Below are 19978 nucleotides of genomic sequence, written 5' to 3' on the forward strand. Positions count from 1 at the left end.
AACCTATAACTCTGTGATCCAGTTCAATTCGAAGTTCTGCCCTAGCTGCTGCATGCACCTGGTAGCAGATGAAACGTGCAGCTAGATTAATTGAAGGAACTCATTCTCACAAATGGTGAACCTGGGGGAGCTCATGCGTGGCAGTGTAATTACTTTGGTGGCATCGACACATGAGAAGGCCCCTGGAGAGTCCAGAACTGGGCTCAGCCGCAGAGTTTCCATCTTAACTTTGAATTTCCTTGGACCTCTGTCAGTTGAAGTCAAACAACATCATTTTAACAAGTTTTGAGTATGTGAGTAATTTCTCCTTTTCTTCTGCCCTGCTATGTAAACCGATATTAAAGACTAGAATATTTATCACGTTGACAGCTCCTGCCTGGTATATTAGATTTTGTTAGGAAGCTGAGTTTTCCTCTGAGAGCATTCAACTCCATATATTCCTATTCTTGACTTCCACTTGAGACACTTTTTGGTATTAGCTCGCTCTACACCACAATAAAATGGGAGGCAGCTAATAGAAATAGTTGAGTAAAAAGCCCATTCTGTTCAGGAATGATGCTGTGTCATTGGGAGACACAGCATCACAGCTCATATTCCAGTGATGTGTCTACCACCACACTTTACCAAATCACTAGGAAGGCTATGTCCCGGGACTTCTATCCAAATGCAGAGAGAATCAAACTCTGACTCTGCTAATCTGATATCAATGCAAGAACATTAGTGAAAATAGGATACTCTCACTGAATGAATTGTCCTTTGCTTTCATTACTGATTTGTTTAAAAATATATTTTTTAATTGATTTCAGAGAGGAAGAGAGAGGGAGAGACAGACAGAAACATCAACGTGAGTGAGAATCATTGATCGGCTGCCTTCTGCACACCCCATACTGGGGATCAAGCCCACAACCCTGGTATATGCCCTGACCAGGAATCGAACCATGACCTTGTGGTTCATAGGTTGATGCTCAACCACTGAGCCATGCCGGCTGGGCTCATTACCAGATGATTTCTTGACTTCATCTGGTTCTTTGCAAAAGACAGAGACACAGCTGCCTTTATACTGCAGGTAAGGCCATAACTCAAGGGAACAAGTGCACCAGCACACACGACGTCACAGAGCAGCCACGTTGTCTTGTGCACAGTCAGTGTAACTGTGCAGCCATTGCCTGGTCACAGGTGAGAGAGAAGGTGAAAGGTACACGGAGACAGATCTTTCCTGGCCTCTGCTAAAGACAAACATTCATTTCCCAAGTTAAAGCAACTAGTAAGACTAGATGCCATCTCTGTTTCTGTGAAATTACAGTTTCAACTATTATTTTATTTTATTATTTTTTAAATTAAATGCATTGGTATGACATTGGTTATTAGGATCATCTGAAATTACAGTCAGATGTCTCTGGGACTGGGTGTTAGGCTGCAGAATTAGTTAGTTTTATCTATAGACCAAGCCCAGAGTTTCCTAACATGATTTCAGGAAATGCAAGCCACACGTGACAGGTACAATTCAGAAGTAAACACTAGCAGTTTGAAAGAGAGAAACATGGTGTCCTCCACTCTTCCTATTGTAGGAATTATTTCGAGACCTGGTTAGACACTGCAGCAACCTGGAAAATATCAGTAATGAAAAGCAACCCCTTTTATGAGAACAAAATTGCAGTGTTGACATGAGAATGAACCTGTCCGTTTCCAATCATCCATTCAATGGACAAAGAGCCCATTTCAGGGAATCATCTACAGATGTTCTTTTAATAGCTTTTGCTTTAACAGGCAACTGGGGGCTCAGCTTTTTATAATTTGGTTTCCCAGAAAAAGCATCCTCTTCTCTTAAGAGACTATTCAGTACCTCTGTGATCTGCAGAATTCACTCTGGCACAATGCGCTCATCTCATGGATGCTAATTAACCCTGGAAAGTAGAGAATGTGGAGAAAGACCCCTTTCCAGAACAGCCTACAGGCCAACTCATAGCCCCTCCCTCTGTTTTCACTGCACTGGGTCTTTGAAACCACTGCAAATTCTACCAGGCTCTATGCAGCTGGGAATACTTCCCACTTCAATTTTTGAACTTATAGACATGTAATAAAGTGTTGCTAGGTACTGTTGGCTGAAGCCATTGAAATCAGACCAGCTATTCAGAAATAGGGTGACAGGAATTAAGAGCAGAAGGGGAAGCCCATGGCCTTTTGTGGGTTCAGGATGGAGGATGGGGAGGAGAGGCTTAGGAAGGGGGATGGTTCGAATGGGGAGACTTTGAAACAACATATTAAATCCCCTTTGATCCTGCCCTTAAGCTCTTTAGAAAACCTAATCTCCAAAGATTTAGTTTCATTTTGATTACAAATAAAGTATTTTTCTACCAATGGTAATTAATGAAGAGGAGAAAGCAGAGAAACAGACCAGCTGATTCCCCTCTTCTTAATTAGGTACCCTGACAGCGCACCATTTCATTTAAATATTTGTTTTGTTCTCTTTTCTATCTGCCTCATTCCACAAAAGACTTAATATGGCTTACAGTAAAAAAAATTTCTATATATTATGTATAACAAAAAATAAATCAAAGTAGGATTCAGAGTGTAAGTCAGTGTGTTATAATGTTCCACTGATTTTATTACAGGTGGGAATTTGGTTCTGAAGGTCTTGACCCTCAAAGGAAAGTGGACAACACAGTTACACTGTTCTCAGGGGGGGGGAGGGGGAGGGTTACATCAATTATACAGGGAAAGCCAGGTTTTTTCTAGCACTTAGTGTTCAAGAAATTTCTTACCTAGGGCTTCCTTCAGCGACACCTAATGACACAATGTCCTTTACAAAATGCCAGCAGTAATCTAAAGGGTAGATACCTCCCTCCAAACTGCTCATAAATTTGAGTTTTATAAAGCAAAATGAATCTTAAAAGTGTTTGAATTGGTGGGAGAGGAAAAATTTTGGCCTGTAAGTTATCACCTTTCAATTGATCATTTTGTTAACTTTGGATTGTTTTATGTGAAATTTTCTCAAATAAAGGCCAATGTGGGTAGTGGAGAGAACACATTGGAAGCCACAGATGGCCATGCAATGAGGCCAATGAAATATGGATGGAAGTGACAGTGGGCCAGTTTTGTACCTAAGGCTCATGTGACATTCTGTGCTTCCGCTTGCTCTTCCAGGAGCTTCTGATCTCAGCCAGAAGGACACACTTTAGGAAGTTGCTACCACCTTCAGCTTGGGCCACAGAGCACACCTGACCTTGACTTGAAGTTTGAATGAGAACTGCCCCAGCAGACCAGAAGACCTTACATCACAAACCGTATACTCTGCTATACCTTTCACCATGCTATTTTATTTTTTCCCTTCAAGTTTCAACTATTATTTTATTTTATTATTTTTTAAATTAAATGCATTGGTATGACATTGGTTATTAGGATCATATAGGTTCTATTGTACATTTCTCTGATACAAGATCTGTATATTGCACTGTGTGCCCACCACCCAAAGTCAGACCATCTTTCTATCACCATGTATTAGGTCCCCTCCAACCTACCGTATATCTCACCATGTTCTATGCAGCACCATTGACCTTCTATGTTGACTAGAAGTATACTATTACTGCTGGCATAAAAACGCTGAGCTTATTATTACATGGGTTGTCTCTGTTGACATAATTCCCATGGTCAGCTATTTCTTTTATTCTTTTTTAAATTTATTGGGGGTAACTGGTTAATAGCATCATGCAAGTTTCAGGTGTACAATTCTATAATACATCATCCATGGATTGCCATAGTATGCTTACCACCCAAAGTCTAAGTACATCACCATATATTTCAGGGTGAGCTATTTCTCTGTTAAATTAAAATTAAATTGTGGAAAAAGTATGTGCTGGGCACAGTCATGTAAGCATTCCAATAAACTGTTCCTCGCCACAATTCTTTTTTAAAAATATATTTTTATTGATTTTTGAGAGAGAGTAAGACAGAGAGAGAAATATTGATGTGAGAGAGGACCATCAATTGATGCCTCCCATACGCACTCCTACTGGGGACTGAACCCACAACCTGGGTATGTGCCCTGATCAGGAATTGATCTGGTGACCTTTGGGTGCATGGGATGAAGCTCAACCAACTAAGCCACACCAGCCAGGGCCACAATCTCTATATATAAAAGCCTAAGTGACCATCCAACCATTCAACTGGTAGCTATAATGTACACTGCAGATACTCAACGCAAAGGCATAGAGAAACATGGAACAGACTGATGAATCTCAGAGGAGAGAGGGGAGGAGGGGAGGGCAGGAAGAGATTAACCAAAGACCTTACATGCATACTAGAGGCCCGGTGCACAGATTTGTGCACCGGTGGGGTCCCTCAGCCTGGCCTGCAGGGATTGGGCCGAAACCGGCAGTCCGACATCCCCCAAGGGGTCCCAGATTGTGAGAGGGCACAGGCCAGGCTGAGGGAACCCCACTGGTGCACGAATCCATGCACTGGGCCTCTAGTTCTTTAATATTAACTCCCCTTTACAGATTAGGAAGCAGGCTGAAGGAGATAAAGTAACTTGTATAAGGACTGCCGGAGTCCAAGCGCGTTCCTTTTCTCTATGCATCCTGCTACCTTCATAGTTTATTTACTGTGCTCCATATGGTGCAGTCACTATAAAGCAAATGGCAATTGGGGGAAAAAATAACTTGCCTGCCATTTCTCTTCTTCATAGCTAGAGAAAGAGTTTACTAACATCAGTGTCAATGATCATAAAGTGAAAACGTCCTGAGCCTTAAATTTGCTTTTCAAATACCAGTATTTCAGAGGCAGATTACCTGACTCCAATAATATGCCTCAAATCTGGCACTGTGTGTGCAATGGAGAGGGAATATTTTCATCCATTATAAGAGGCTGTCAGAGGAAAACATTTCCCCGAGATCCTACCCAAGAGAACAGCATGTGAAGCAACATTATCATATTTTACTGAACTTTCATATACTCCATGCAGGAAAATGTATATTTTATCTTTTGAAAAGCCTTGGTAACAAAAGGATAAAATATCCATCTAAAACTCCAAGTACATTCTAATAATGCTGCATTCATGTTAATAACATTAAAGGAAGTTCACGGGGCTCGGCAGCCCAATCTGACTGAGCTAGGAATGACTATCCTTCGGTTGCAGGAGGAAAGCTCAACCCCGTGGCTTTGCTCACCCTTTCCAGCAGGGCACAGGTGGCAGCTGAGGGGCCAGGGGAGGGCATCCATTTAGAAAAACTCCCCCCCAATGACCAAGAGGTGGGGAGAAATTCCTTATGCAAGGCGAGTTAAGTACAAGCTTAGTTTAATTTGCATGTTCCTGTAGAATGACAAGGGTATAAATTCTAGCCTCAGAGCCCATTTACATAAAGGTTTCAGGGCACTCTCAGGAAACACTAAAAGGGACTTCGGAACTGACAGTGATTCTGGATCTTAAGAATCTCAAGAAACGCGAGGAGAGGAAATGTACCAATTGTTGCTCCTTGGGTGAATTACTCTGAGGAAGAGAGTTCTAAAGACCTGTGTCTCGGGCGAGGCAGCCTCTTGTTGGTGAGTAAGAGCATCCCTGCTGATTCCCATCAGGCATGGTTACTTCACCTGCTTGGCTTCCAGATGGATCCCCAGGGATCTTGTTTTAAGAGGCTCCTATGGAACTGGAAAAGCCATACTATCTTCTGGGGAAATGCAAAAGAAAGCTGGAGTCCCTTCAAGGTCAGACCATTCGGGCTTGGAGAAACTCCAGCGCCAGGATGGAGCCATAGTGCCATGTTTCAACAGTGCCAGCGAGAGCAGGGTGGAGTCCTGGGGGTGGGAGAAGCAGAAGCAACACTAGCTCCATAGGCATCGGCCTCCCAGGAAGCATGCGCCGCCCAAGACCATGCAGAAGGGAGAGGCCCGGGAGGCTGGGAGCGGCTCCCAACAATGGTCGTGAGCGGGGACGCTGAGCTAAATACCATTGCCATTGCAAGCCTTCGATTTGATTGTCCTATTCTTGGTGTGACGAGACCTGAAGGTCACCTTTGAATTCTTTCCAGTCTTAGCGCTGGATGTGGAGAAGAACAAACTTAAAATTTCCATCCATTATCATCCTTATTATCCACAGAGAAGTACGGGCAGGCTGAGAAATGAATGGCAGGGATGTGGCAGCTTCGCCCCTGTTAAATTATGCACATCCTATGAAATGACTTAAAGGATGACTGCCTAGGAGACACAGGGAGGGGCCGTTCACGCTGGCCAGTCCTTCGAGGCTCATGACTTCAGAAGTTGTGCTTGATTTGCTCTGAGCCCAGGAGAACTTGGACATGTGCCTACTGGGGTTTCATGTCCTCTGGGGGAATAACCCAGAGGCAGACACTCCAAGGTGTGTCCTCATCACACATGAGGAGAGAGTGAGCAAGCAGAAGAGAGAGAGAGAACAGGTGACAGAGATTACACTGCCTCCCTCTATCCTGAGAGAAAGCACACGTATTTGTGTCCTAGAAATTAAAACTGTATGTCTTTCTCCCGACCCCATAGCTGCCAGATCTGGTGTTTGATGCTAATAACTACCTTGGGCATTTTATATGTTCCTTTTTTTTTTTTTAAATGAAGGAAGTAGGGAAATTAACCGCCCATTCAGAAACGACATTCAGTGTGTGCTTTGCCACCTTGCCAGGGGAGAGATTGGCAGCCAGACCTGCGGCACCATTTCTAAGGATAAAGCATATATGATGCCAGAGCAAAATAAACAGCCCGCAGAGATGAAAATAACAGGCTGAACCCGGTGCAAACCCGGCATAGGGCACCGCCATTCCTCATTCTTGCAAATTATGCCAAAGAGAAGAAAACGTGCTGAAGGTCAGGGCGCTTCTGATCCCATGCCCTCTTCTTCCTAAACCCTTGATATAGATGGAAAATATTCCTCCCCCATCTCCAGCTTTCCTGCAACATTCTGGGAAGGAACACAGCGTTGCGTTCAGACAACCTGAGGTTGAAACTCAGTTCTCCTTCTCATCTCTGTAAGCTGTAGGCGCATTATTTAACAACTGCACATTTCACTTTCCTGGTGTGTGAAACTGACCATCTCAGGTTGTTTGGGAAAGAAAACGAGATAAAATATATATGTGTAAATGGAGGTAGTAGGTACTCAATATATTTAGTTCCTTTCTCTTCCATCTACTTGTGATTTCAGGATCTGGGGCATTTTTTCACTCATCTATTTATCATTTCACTCAATAAACCTTTACCGAGCCCTTTCTTTATGCCATGCACTTTGCTGCAAACCAGAAGCTGTCAGCCACAGCCATAAAAATCAGAGGGCCAAAGGAGCCCAGACTGCAGGGTGAAAGGGGCCACCATTATTCAAGATCCTATGCCTCATATCTGTTGATGCTTTAATCGCGCAGTCCGTGCGGGACATGCTAGACCCATGGGAACTGGCAAAGACAATAGGTACATCCAAATAGATTCCGTTGCTCCCATTTGAATCTGTATCAAGGGATGTTGTTAATTCACCTCTGAAAGGTGATACATGTATACACTTTCTCTTCAGCTATATGGGTCCAAGTCTATGAAAAGGCAAATTAAAGGTCTTACCAAATGTGTCATTATGGGTGTTGGTGTAACATTTGACCTTCTTGTGTCTTCACAATCCTTTTAATTTTCTATTTCTAATCGCGGTGCGTAGCAATCTGGGACACACAGAACCGTTGACTATCCAGTATTAGTGAAGTTCCTTATTTGTCTATTATACGTGATCACTTACTTCTTCCCATTACATTCTTCCAAGTGGATAACTCACAGTTATTAACTTTCAGGAAGCCCTTATATATCATAGCATCATACCATTAAGCCTTTTGGAAATTCATCACAAATCAGTATACAGATGACATTGATGTCTTATTGCTATTCATTCCTCCTGGGCCGTTTTCGGCAGTTCATTTTTTATATCCCTGCAGAGCTGAAATATGGCTCACTCCAGTATCTGTCCTTTTTGTAATCGCAAAAGGAAAGCTTGGCAGTTGCCGTATATTACACTCTTGAGAAAAATGCTAGTAATACTTGGAATTGATTGAATAGCATGGACTCAAGACTGCCTGGCACACAGGCTATTTCCTCATTCCTATTTAGATTTTTTTCTCTCCCCTGATTCTTACCTTTTGGATTCAGAAACTGCAAAGAGAATCATTAAAAGGCAATGGGTTGAAGAAGGATCACTTACTTGGACAAGCCTAAAAGCTCCTCCCTATTTTCTCCCTTCAGATTCTCAAACATGTTGATAGTATGTGTTTACGGTGTTATAAGCTATGCTGCTGGAAACAGTATCATTGACAAGAGGCTGGTGGAGGGGCTGGAGGTGGGAAAGGGACAAGGGCACCCCTGGTCCTGGGGTAGTGGTGACTTAAACTGGAGAAGTTGAAAATGTGCTTTGTGACTATCAAGGCATTATCTGTACCCATACACCAACCTTGCCTTTGCAAATATGTGATTAGGAGGAATTCAGGCTTACAAGAGGCAAGCATGTCAAGGAGCTGTATTAAAGAGGAATTAGGGGGACGGTAAGGAAAGTCCGAGTCCCATATACTCACTTCTGTGCTTCCCCTCCTTCCCAGTTAGTGGAAACTGGGCTTGCGGAGGGCAGAATATAGGGCATAGTTCAGTCCCAATGACACTTCAGGAGACCAAACCATGGTCCATAGGAATATTTGTGAAACTTCCTTTTCAACACCAGGTGTAATAGATCCTTCGAGGGTTCCACCGGGACTCCCTCTTCTGGGCTAGTGGACATTGGGCCTTCCAGCTGCTATGAGTGTTGGCTACAATCAACTCACTCTCCTCCTGGGAACTGCCCTTGGCCTGTAAGAACTGTGGCGGTAAATGCTTATCAACCAACTTTCCAGGAAGAAAATAAAAGCCCTAATGAACAGATTTCACTGGTGTAAACACTCATTCCAAGGTGAATTTCAAGTTACCAACCTAATAAACACCGAGTTTCAGGAAGAGATTCATAAATGGGCTCTTGAAAGCCAGCGTGAGAGAATTCTCCAGGACCCCAAAGCATAAGAGGTGGCTGGCCTGGGAATGCCAGGGAGAGCATATCCCTCGTAGGCGGCCTCCTAGATTCTAGGGGTGGGTGGGGCCTGATTGCAGCTGCCACTCATGCTCAAGAGCTCCCTGTGGCATCAGGCTCCAGGTGGATCCCACTTGAACCCATATCTTAGCTGAACAGCACCCCTGGCCTGCTTCCCCCATTACTTCCAGGCCTACCTTTGGTCACACTTCCTCAGCAAGTCATTTGCACAGACTTTCCATCTCAGGCTCTAAACCTGGGCTTGGAGAGCAGCAGACCCCGAAAGACTCTTAAAGATCTACTCTGTCCTACAAATACACATGAAGTTTTATGGACCATTTGCATCTGCTTCAGTGTAAATGGGCACATGCATGGTACTTCAAGACCGCTAATAAGTTCCAAATGGTAAGAATACTTATCTGTGAATGTTTCAGATCGGTTACCCAAGAAAAACCAGCACCACAGCCACATATTTAGATGGCAAAAATGCTATCTCTACTATTTGCTTTCATCACACAGGTAGAGCCAGAACATCTAACATTCAAAGTCCTGCCTGCCTACGTAATTTCATTCTACCTACTTTTCCCTGGGAGCCCATATTCTAGCACTTCTGTAAAGCCTGGTTCAACCAACCCAACTTCTTGCCCCCATTAAAATTAATGCCAAATTGATCGATCTTCTAATTAGTCATTTCACTGCTTCCTTAGTATCCTACTATTCTCTCAAACAGTTATTTAAATGGATTATTGCCATTTACTTTTATATCTCTATGCTTTCTCCCCTAATATAACATTAAATCTCACTCAGAAAAGGCTTCAGAATATACTTATGAATTGCAAAGGTTTATTGTGGTCAACTAAATTTTGCTGTCAGGTTCATGGGAAAACTTAAAAATAGAGAAGTGGTAAAATTTTAAGCCACAAACTAATTCACATGTCTTATTTTTTCCAACTTAGTATTTCAGCCATGCTTTAGAAAAGTTTCTAGTGTAGGATACTGGTTTCTAGTGACAGATTCTGTTGATAATGAGCTTACTTTTCTCACCATGGGGCTTTGCTATATTTTTCCAACTTAAGCCAATGCAACTTTTGACTAATTCCACAAAACCCTTTCCTTGTAATTAAGGGTAATCTTGGTTCAACTCAAATCAACCAGTATGATCACAGATAACTCCAGGGATATAAAATCTATACTAATAAAAGGGTAATATGCTAATTAGGGAAGGCGTCTTCTGGATGTCCATCTGGACAAAGCCACAGTGGTGGTGAGGCCCGGGGCTCAGGCCTCGCACCTGCCATGGCCGGCAGTGGCAGCAGCAGCAGCGGAGTTATGGGGACAGCACCTTCCCCTGATCAGCCCAGTCGCCTCCCTAAGCCGTCAGTAGGACATCCCCTGAGGGTTCCTGGACTGTGAGAGGGGGCAGGCTGAGCTAAGGGACCTCCTAACACCAGGCCTCTGTGGAAAATATAAAAGCACATTTATTTCGAGGAGCTCTTAAGCTAAGACAGGGGGAAAGAAGGCAAGTAAGACTATAGGCCAAGTTCTAGATCCTAAAAGAACTATAAACAAGGAACTTAAGATTTTATCTTTAAAAGTTCTATGTATTAGGTAGGAACTGGATAAAAAATATTATCCTTTATGAAAAAACAAACAAACACAAGCTTACAACCTACCATTGACATTAAGTAAACAAAATCTCACCACTCAAGTAAAATGAATACCCTCTATTATACTCAAGACACAGCATGTTTTAATGCTCATGTGACTTTTATTATTCTTTGTATTCTTGTGTTCAGGTTGAATTTCGCCCCTCGCTAAGAAAAGCCCTCAGTTCATCATCCGAGCCTATGCCAGGCCAAACACGTTAAAACAAAGTCAGTAATCCAGGGCAGGGACCGCGGCGGAGCTGCTTCATGGGTCTGTAAGTAAGCAACATTTAAACACGGGCAGGAATAATGCTCACGCATAAAGATGCGACATAAAACACATAATGACTGGGATGCATTTAACATGCTGATACCCACCTGATCTCAGACTTCAAATTGCTCAAGTCCATGAAGCCTCCCAGTCTCACAGGAAGGTTTTTAAGCCTTTTGAATTGGATACACATTTCTTCACAGCAAAACTAAATTCAGAGCAGGGCTTTGAATTCTCACTTCCAAAATAAATCTTCAACTCATTAAAAATCACCTTTTAGACCGCTCTCCAGCACGTTTTCGCTATTGTCTATCGGGTTTAGGCATTTCATCTACCAGCTTTTTCCTTCTCCTAACCTTGTGTGTGTTTTTTTTTTCTACCATTCACAAATGCAAAGGGACCCATCAGACAGCTCTCAGCTCTTCAAACAGCTGACAACACAAATCATGCCAGATATAAATATTTACATCATCAAAAGTAAATGTTTCCAAAATTCCAAACTCCAATGCATTTGAAAATTGACTTGGATCAGGTACACTTTACGGAATTGAGAATTTTTAAAAAACCACTTGTCAACAACAACAAAAAAAAAACACACACCAGAACAAAACATAAGAGTGATTTTTACCACCAGGCTCTCTCTCAGTCCCTTCTTTCCCAATGAATTTTAGGGGGAAGCTATCTTGAAATGAGATTTTTTTTTCAGGTTTCACAACATTTCCCTCTAAGATGGTCTATTGAAGATTATATCCCCTTTATTTGTGTTAGCTTTCCACCTTTCCATCCCACTCTCAATGTACCCTTTATGCAAAAACACTTTAAATGCTTGCCATAACTCTTAGGAAAAAGACCCAGTTCCTTAGCATAGCCCCAGGATCTGGCCTCTGCCTTCTTCCTCCATCGACAAGTCCCCACTACCTCCTCTCTGGTCTCTGTCCTTCAGCCTTGTTGGTCATCTTTCAGATAATTTCTGGACATCAGTTACCAACCCTCATTCTACTTTGGGCTTTTCCCATTGCCTGGAATACAGCTATTCCCTCCATCACCCTCTCTAAGAAAGAAAGATAATTGAGGTTTAGTTAACACGGCAACTTGTCCTTCTTAAATACTGGTCAGTGACCTTATCCATCCTCATGACTTGACTTGAATGAGTCCCCTTTTAAGAGAGAGATGTATGTAGAACCCACAACAAGTTCCTTTCAGGGTTTGCATAAATAAAACTGAACATGGAATAACAATTAGGCTAGGTTAGTTTTCTATGAAACCAGAACAATAAACTATTCCAACTGCATAGAACCCTGCTACAGAAATGCTTCCCAAGTTATATTTAAAACAGCACACAAATACTACATGGCTAAACAGTCTTAGCCACATGCAAGGTCTGTTATAACTTGCCTTGTGACTGAAGTCAAGGATACTAACAACACTTTGATTAGTCATTAGATTTTCTTTCTTTCTTTTTTTTTTAGTGACAGTTATGCGATAGAAAAAAAAATTCCAATATCATAAGGGAAAAAATTACTTACAAAGTCTGTGGTAAGTAAGGTGAATACTCTGCATAAGTGGAGAAGAGAGCAGAGCCCAAGGAGCCCACGCCCTGGAGAACCAGCCGCCCGCAGTAACAAAAGTTGTCCATAATTGTAAGCCCAATCAATGTCTTGCTCACAAATGATCTCTCATTCCTCTTGAGTTCCCAACAGCTAAATGACCTTCAGACACAATTTTCTCTATGGATGTGTGTTTCCACCTTCAACAATCTACTCAACAGTAAAAGGTTGCCAAGTAGAAATGAATCAGCAAGAGAAATGCTACATTCCAGCACTGAGAAGACCCCATGGGCATAACTACATGTCCTTTCACAAGTTAAGGAAGAGCCCATCATAGGGGGAGGAGGGAGAAGGAGAGGGATGTCAGAGTGAGACACACACAGCACAGCTCAGCATTTCTGTGCAGGAGCTAGGATTCTTAGCCAGCAAGATGCTTCGAGGAAGATGAATTATTGATTTTCTTATAAATCATCTAGGGTGATTTTTGTTTTGTTTTTTAAAATGATAAATGTCTGATTTTACTTTTGTGAAAAAATTTATTTTCACCTTGTTCAGGTTAAAAGAAGCTCCAGTAAAGAGGTTTCTGGGAAAAAGGATTTTCCCAGCATGATACACAGAGGAGGCAACTCTGTGTTCTGACCTTCATGGGGTACCAAGGGCTAGAACCTCAGACAACCTCCAGGGGTTACAAAGTAATTAGAAACATGAGGGCTTCACTAGCTAGGGAGAAAAAAACCACAGTTTAGACATAATTAGATGTGCTGGCAGTAGGCCTGAGGTCTAGGTGAGAAGACAAACTCATTGCAGAGATCCAGCCTTGGAGGATTGGCTTTCAGAATCAGTATCACCCCATGCCCCTCCTCAACGTCACAATGGAAGCAACATGGCTGCTTACCTTCCTGCCCCCAGTGTTGATGCGAAGCGGCGTCAGAAAGGGGTCGAAGATCATGTGGCTGGTCTCTATGTTGACTGGCGACTGCCGTTTCCCCACGGAGCAAAGATTCCAAGCTGAGTTCACCAATCCCCAGAAAGAAGGAACTGGAAACAAAAAGAAATTGTAGAATCAGGTTGGGTGGAAGGTTGGGGAAACAACATAGAAAGAGCTATGGTATTAAAGTGGTAAAATCAAAGAGTCATCCACAGAGATCCTTGGGTGTATTTTTCTGAATTTTAGTCCATTTCTCTAAGTCCTACTTTCATGATCTTTAAGGTCAGATTTTCTTATTGCAGACCCATTCATCCTATGGACTCTCTGGTAGGTATAGTTGGCATTAATGCCTCAGGAGGAAGGTGGCATAATCCAACCACATCATACTTGCAACATCTCTGAGGCTCATCAAATATTTAGCAAATCCCGAGTTGATGCTCTGCTTTCCCATTTGGCAGGAATAATGTGAACATCGACCTTATCCTATATAGCAGAACATGGCATTTGATATATACAAGGTGATATTCTTGGAGTTGTCAAGATCAAACTGAGGGAATGAATGCTTTTTATGACCCTCAGTCAATGCCAGACAGGAGCTTGGCAACTTGACTTTGTTTAGTCCTGCACTGTGCCATTAACCTAATGTATCAGCAGCTGACGAGTTGATTCCTTGAATAGGCAGAAAAAAATGACACTGAGTGCTGAGTGCTAATCTCCAAAGGGAAAATGTCTACCCATCTTCCGTGTCACATTAAAACATCTATTAAAATGAACTTCAATGGCAACTTCCAGTCCTACTTTATTTTGTTTAAGAAAGTTAAACAGAGCAGGGGTAAGCCAACCTACTAATTTTATGTCAGTGAACATCAAAGACTATATCCACAGACTTTTCCAGCCCCTCTCAGGATCTCCATTGAGGGCCTGGATCCATATGTTCCCCATATGTCCCTGAGATTATACTAACTATCATTCACTCAACCATCCACAGCATCCATCAGCAGCCTAGTGAACTAGCATCGTGTGCCCAGCCCTGGGCTATGCCAAATTGTGAGGAGGGCAGATACACTCAATAACAATGCCCACACTGTGGGGAGAGTGTGATGCTAAGTGAAGTGTTTTATGAGACTCTACTAGTGGCCCGGTGCACGAAATTTGTGCACATTAAAAGGGGATTAATTAGAGGAAATAATTTAATATTGCTATTTGCCCTTTCTCTATAATAGAAGTGTCAGAGATAAAAGAAAATTAGTAAAATGTATATGAAAACCTTCCTCCTGTCAGAGTCTGGGGTGTACCATGGGACCCAGAGTCAAGTCCCCGCCCACCCACATGCGCCTCAAAATCGCGTGAGACCCAGACCTGGCCTCCCCCCACCATTGGGCTAGATCCAGACCTGGCCAGTCCCACCCTTGTCAAGCCCCACTGGGCAGGGGGCATAGCCTCAGGTTCCCTGGCCCTGTGCCAGGATGGGGGGCATGGCCTGAGGTCCCCCAGCCCAGACCAAGGCGGGGGGCATGCCTTGAGGTCCCCCGTCAAGCCCCGCTGGGTGGGGGGCATGGCCTGAGGTTCCCCCATCAAGCCGGCCAGGTGGGGGGGCACAGCCTCAGGTCCCCCATCAAGCCCCACCGGCAGGGGGGTGCATCTTGAGGTCCCCTGTCAAGCCCTGCTGGGTGGGGGGCACAGCCTGAGGTCCCTGCTGATTGCTCGTTAAGGCTCCTTATGGGAACTTGGCCTCAGCTGTGGGTGCAGCCATCTTTGTGATGGAGTGATGGTCAATTAGCATATTCCCTCTTGAGGTCCCCTGTCAAGCCCCGCTGGGTGGGGGGTGCGGCCTGCAAGCCCTGCTGGTTGGGGGGCACAGCCTGAGGTCCCCTGTCAAGCCCAGCCAGGCAGGGGGATGCAGCCTCAGGTCCCCTGGCCCAGTGCTGGGGCGGGGGGCATGGCCTGAGGTCCCCCATCAAGTCCTGCCAGGCATGGGGGGGGGGTGCAGTCTGAGGTCCCTCTGCCTGGTGCAGGGGTGGGGGGCGCAGTCTGAAGTCCCCTGTCAAGCCCCACCTGATGGGGGGTGTGGCCTGAGGTCCCCTAGCCCAGTAGCAGGATGGGAAGCGCACCTTGAGGTCCCTTGTCAAGCCCCGCCGGGTGGGGGGCATGGCCTCAGGTACCCTGGCCTGGCACCGGGGTGTGGGGCGTGGCCTGAGGTCCCCCAGCCTGATGCCAGGGCAGGAGGCATGGCCTGAGGTCCCCTGTCAAGCTCTGCTGGGTGGGGGGCACGGCCTGAGGTCCCCTGTCAAGCCCCACGAGGTTGGGAGAGGTCCCTGCTGATTGCTCATTAAGGCTCCTTATGGGAACTTGGCCTCAGCTGTGGGTGCAGCCATCTTTGTGATGGAGTGATGGTCAATTAGCATATTCCCTCTTTATTAGATAGGATAAGAGGGTCACCAAACCCTATAGCTGAGGAAATGGAGCCAGGGAGTGATTCCTTCAGAAGATGAGCCCAATAGTCAAATCACAACCCTCTCAAATGTTCCTGTCCCTCTCAGGAACTCAAATGGAATAAGGCCTTTCATTTACAGCAGCTATCTTTCCTGCCCATGTCATGGATGGAGAAAACCAAGGCAAGAGAGGAGGCTGGCAAACACTTGCTAAAGATACTATATAAGAGACCCATAATTCACGAAAAGAATTGGGCTAGATGGCATGTTGAATCTCATCTAAATCCAAAATTCTATGACCCTTTTAGTTGTTGCAAGCAACTGTTGGGCAGAAGGGGGAGAAAAATTCAAAACCAATCCCCAGGATTCTTAGGAGAATGTTTCTATGCCAAACTCTGGGCTTCATTGTGAAATATGGCAAACACCTGACTTGGTTAAACCCATTCCAACAAGCCTCTGGTGGCTACAGTCCCTTTAGTGTAAAGATTTTGAATTGGATTTTCAGTCACAACTGATTTTCAAAATGGCAGGAGTGGCCAGAAGGAGAAAGAACAAGGAGTGGAAGGAGGAGCAGAGAGAACACAAACGTGTTTCCTTGGCATTCTCATTTCTCATCATTGCTTAAGCTCTGTTATCACTGCAAGTCACTTAACATCTTAAGAAGTCACGTAACATCTTTAGAAGGTACCATACCCTGGAAAATTTATAAATATTAAGAAAATTTCTGCATTAAAATTTTATTTCAGAAAATATATAAAAATCTGTCTTCTCTAAGATAGCTGCTCTATTAAAATCATTGACTTAATTCTACACATATTCCTCAATCATTTCAAGTTTATTATGAAAATAGAGCATCCATCAGGGCATGCTTTGATCCCTGATTGTCAGGGATGCTCATAAAGATGGCAAATGTGAGGATGCCAGGGGATAATCCAGTCATGGCACTGCCACAAATGGGGTGTGTGACTTTAGCTGAGTCATGGGTCTCTTAGGCCTTGGATAAGTCATGACTTTAGGTAAGTCATGGCTCTCTACAGCCCCTGAGGTCATCTGAACAACAGTCCCCCTTCAAAGTTGCCCACATCCTAACTCCAGAACCTGTGAAGGTTACCTTAGTAGTAAAAGGTACTTTGCAGAAAGGATGACATTAGGGATTTTGAGATAAATAGATTATTCTGGGTTATTTGGGTTGGTCCAATATCATCACAAGGGTCTTTTTTTTTTTTTTTTAAGAAAGGTGAAGGAAGTTGGAGATCGACAGAAAGTATTTAAGGGTAAAGAGGAGGACAGAAGTTGCTGGATTTGAAGATGGATGAAGGGGACATGAGCCAAAGAATGCAGGTGGCCTCTAGAACCTGCAATGGGCAAAGAAACTAAATTCTTCCCCTAGAGCTTCCAGAAGAATTCTGGCCAGCTGACACTGATTTTAACCCCACAAGGCACATTTCTGATGTCTCACCTCTAAGTTGTAAGATGAGAAATATGTGTTGTGTTAAACCACTAAATTGATATAGCCAGAACAGGAAACTAATACAACTGCTCTATCTTTAAAAGTCTGTGAGACAATACTCTCTTTGGCAAGCTGGCCATCTATGATGTCTGGGGGGCCTTCCCTGGAAGGCAGCTGCATGATAAACGAAGTTACAGTTGGGTGCACATTGCCTTTCATCTACACCCATGAAAATCATTAGCAAAAATAATCCCAACCCTATAAATGGATTGCGAGACTGTTACATGGTAATGCGGGTAGGCATATACTGCTATGCCTCACTAATAAACTTCACCCCCCCCCCAAACACCCCCATGAAAACACAAACCGCAAAAACTTTATGCGAACATCTGCCTGGGCTTTTATTGGGCATGATTCTGTGACAAGCAGTTTCCAGGTTTTATATCCCCACTCCACTAGCAAGGCCTGTGTCTCTCATTCTAAACACCTGCTCGGCCAATTCAGGAACAACTGAGAAACACTCGCCCCTGCTCAGCTGTGTTCTTATTATTCCATTCCTGAAGGGGTTATCTAAACTCATTTGCCATTTGATTGCTGGTTTTAAATATGCCATAAATTAATGGTTTTTCAGAACTAGATGCCACCTCAGAGATCATCTGATCTAAATGAATACATGAAATTGAGGCCATCAAGGCAGAGGATCAAGTCCTCAGTCAGGGCACATACAAGAATCAATCAATAAATGCATAAATCAGTGGAACAATAAATCGATGTCTCCCTCTCTCTGTTTGTCTCTCTCTCTCTCTCTCTCTCTCTCTCTCTCTCTCTCTCTCTCTCAAAATTAATTTTTTTTAAAAAGAAACAAACCCTTTGGATTTGTGCAGAACTCCCGGTTAGCCCCAGGGTTCTGATACCTCTCCTCCACATGATCATGACTGATCCTTCAGGTTATAAACACCCCACGTCTCCTCTGGGACCGCATGTGCCATTTACAGAATGCTATGGCACTGCGTCTATTTCCACCTTTAGACAATGAGTGTTGAATTAATTTTCTCTTAGTTTCCATGACTGTCCCAATAAATCAAAATTTTAAACCTTGTCATTTTTTTAAAGCAACGTGATATTGCGGCTTATCAGCTAATGCTGTGTCTATTTCTATCTTGACTGATACAGCTTACCGTTGAGCAAAAACATGTAAATGTACAGTAAAATTGAGTGAGAATCACTCTAATTAATGGACACCTGGTCTGAAAATGTTTGAAAGGGTTCAGCCCTGGCATCCTTTTCACACAATCTCCTAATTTACATATAAACCAGAACATACAACAGACCTGGATGTTTTTGCAAATTAATTTTCACTGAGCCTAAACAATGGGACTTAATGGCAGAATCACGGCTATGCGTTCTCATGCCAAAACATTTCCCCACGACAGTGTTGTCACTCTAAATCCCACATGGTCTCTTGGCGCTGGGTCCAGTGAACTGTGAAAGAGGCTCAGTGACTGTGATTTCAGCTGCTTCAAACAGGAGCCTTGGAAAACCCAAAGCAAAACCTATCAGCTGCTTGTTTAAAACCAAACAAAGGAGCTCAGTTTTATTAACACGTTGTGGTTGCCCCCAGACAAAGACAAAACAAAAAAAAAAAAAAAAAGTTCTCACCAAAACAAGAAATAGGTCAGGAGAGCAAGGAACCAGAAGAACGAAGTCTGATACTGAGAGTTAAAATTTGCCTCGATGACATTTTCACCCTGAGAAGATGTTCCAAAGTCAGTGTAGGCTTTTAGGCATCCTCCTTATTCATTTGTCCTGAATTGTCATTTGTCATCTCAGCAAAATTTGCAGAGACCATGCTGTTGTGGACAGGGAGTTCAGCACTAGAAATCAATTTATGCAGCTTATGTGAATTTGCTAAATTCTATGGGAACAAAATAAACTCAATGAAAAATTGTTTACTGACAGCCTATGTCGGGCCAGGCATTTGGCTTGACACTGACAATTCACTTTGGCAAATATGGACTGAGGACCTACTATGGGCCCGATACTGGCATCAGTTCTGGATAGTCAGTAATGAATGAAGCACATATGATTCCTGCTCTCCTGGATCTTGCAGTCTAGTGGGGAATATGGGAGATACTGTTTATCTCCAAGTTTACATATGTATATCTATGTAATTAGGACTTTTCGGTAAGCATGCTGTAGAGACAATTAAGATGGTAATGTATTACAGAATAAAGCATGGAGGGGGACATAATCCAGGAAAAATGGTTGAGGATAATTTGTCTGGAAGTGACATCTGGTACACCCTGGAAGGACGGAGAGGAGTTTCTCCTGAATAGTGGCAGGGGAAGAGATGTCTAAGGCAGAATTGAGGAGCAGTTCTTGGCAGAGAAGAGCTTAAAATGTTCCAAGGAACTGAGAAGAAGCCAGTTAACGTGAATGTGATGAATCAGATGAGAAGAAAAGTGAGATGAGATGAGGTTGGCCAGGTAAGCCAAGGACAGATGTTCAGGGCTCTGCAGACCACAGTTAGCAGTTTGCATTTTACTCTAATGTGCTAGAGAGGACTGAGAGTTTTAGGCAAGGAAGTACCATGGTCTGATTTATGAATTAAAAGCACGTATCTGCTTTGGCTGGAATACAGCCAAGAGTCAGCGTGATTATCCTTGG

The 19978-nt window shown here is 43.5% G+C and overlaps 1 protein-coding gene across 1 annotated transcript in view; it reads right to left on the bottom strand.

Moving 5' to 3' along the window:
• The window catches only part of CA10 (carbonic anhydrase 10), a 370347-nt gene that overhangs the window by 205616 nt on the left and 144753 nt on the right, over positions 1 to 19978 (bottom strand). Inside the window, exon 3 of the mRNA XM_054709247.1 lies at positions 13397 to 13539. Within this exon, the coding sequence (XP_054565222.1) occupies positions 13397 to 13539 (143 nt within the window). The remainder of the gene's footprint in view (positions 1 to 13396; positions 13540 to 19978) is intronic.

Source organism: Eptesicus fuscus, chromosome 20 (genome assembly GCF_027574615.1).
Source record: "Eptesicus fuscus isolate TK198812 chromosome 20, DD_ASM_mEF_20220401, whole genome shotgun sequence".
Taxonomy (NCBI): domain Eukaryota; kingdom Metazoa; phylum Chordata; class Mammalia; order Chiroptera; family Vespertilionidae; genus Eptesicus; species Eptesicus fuscus.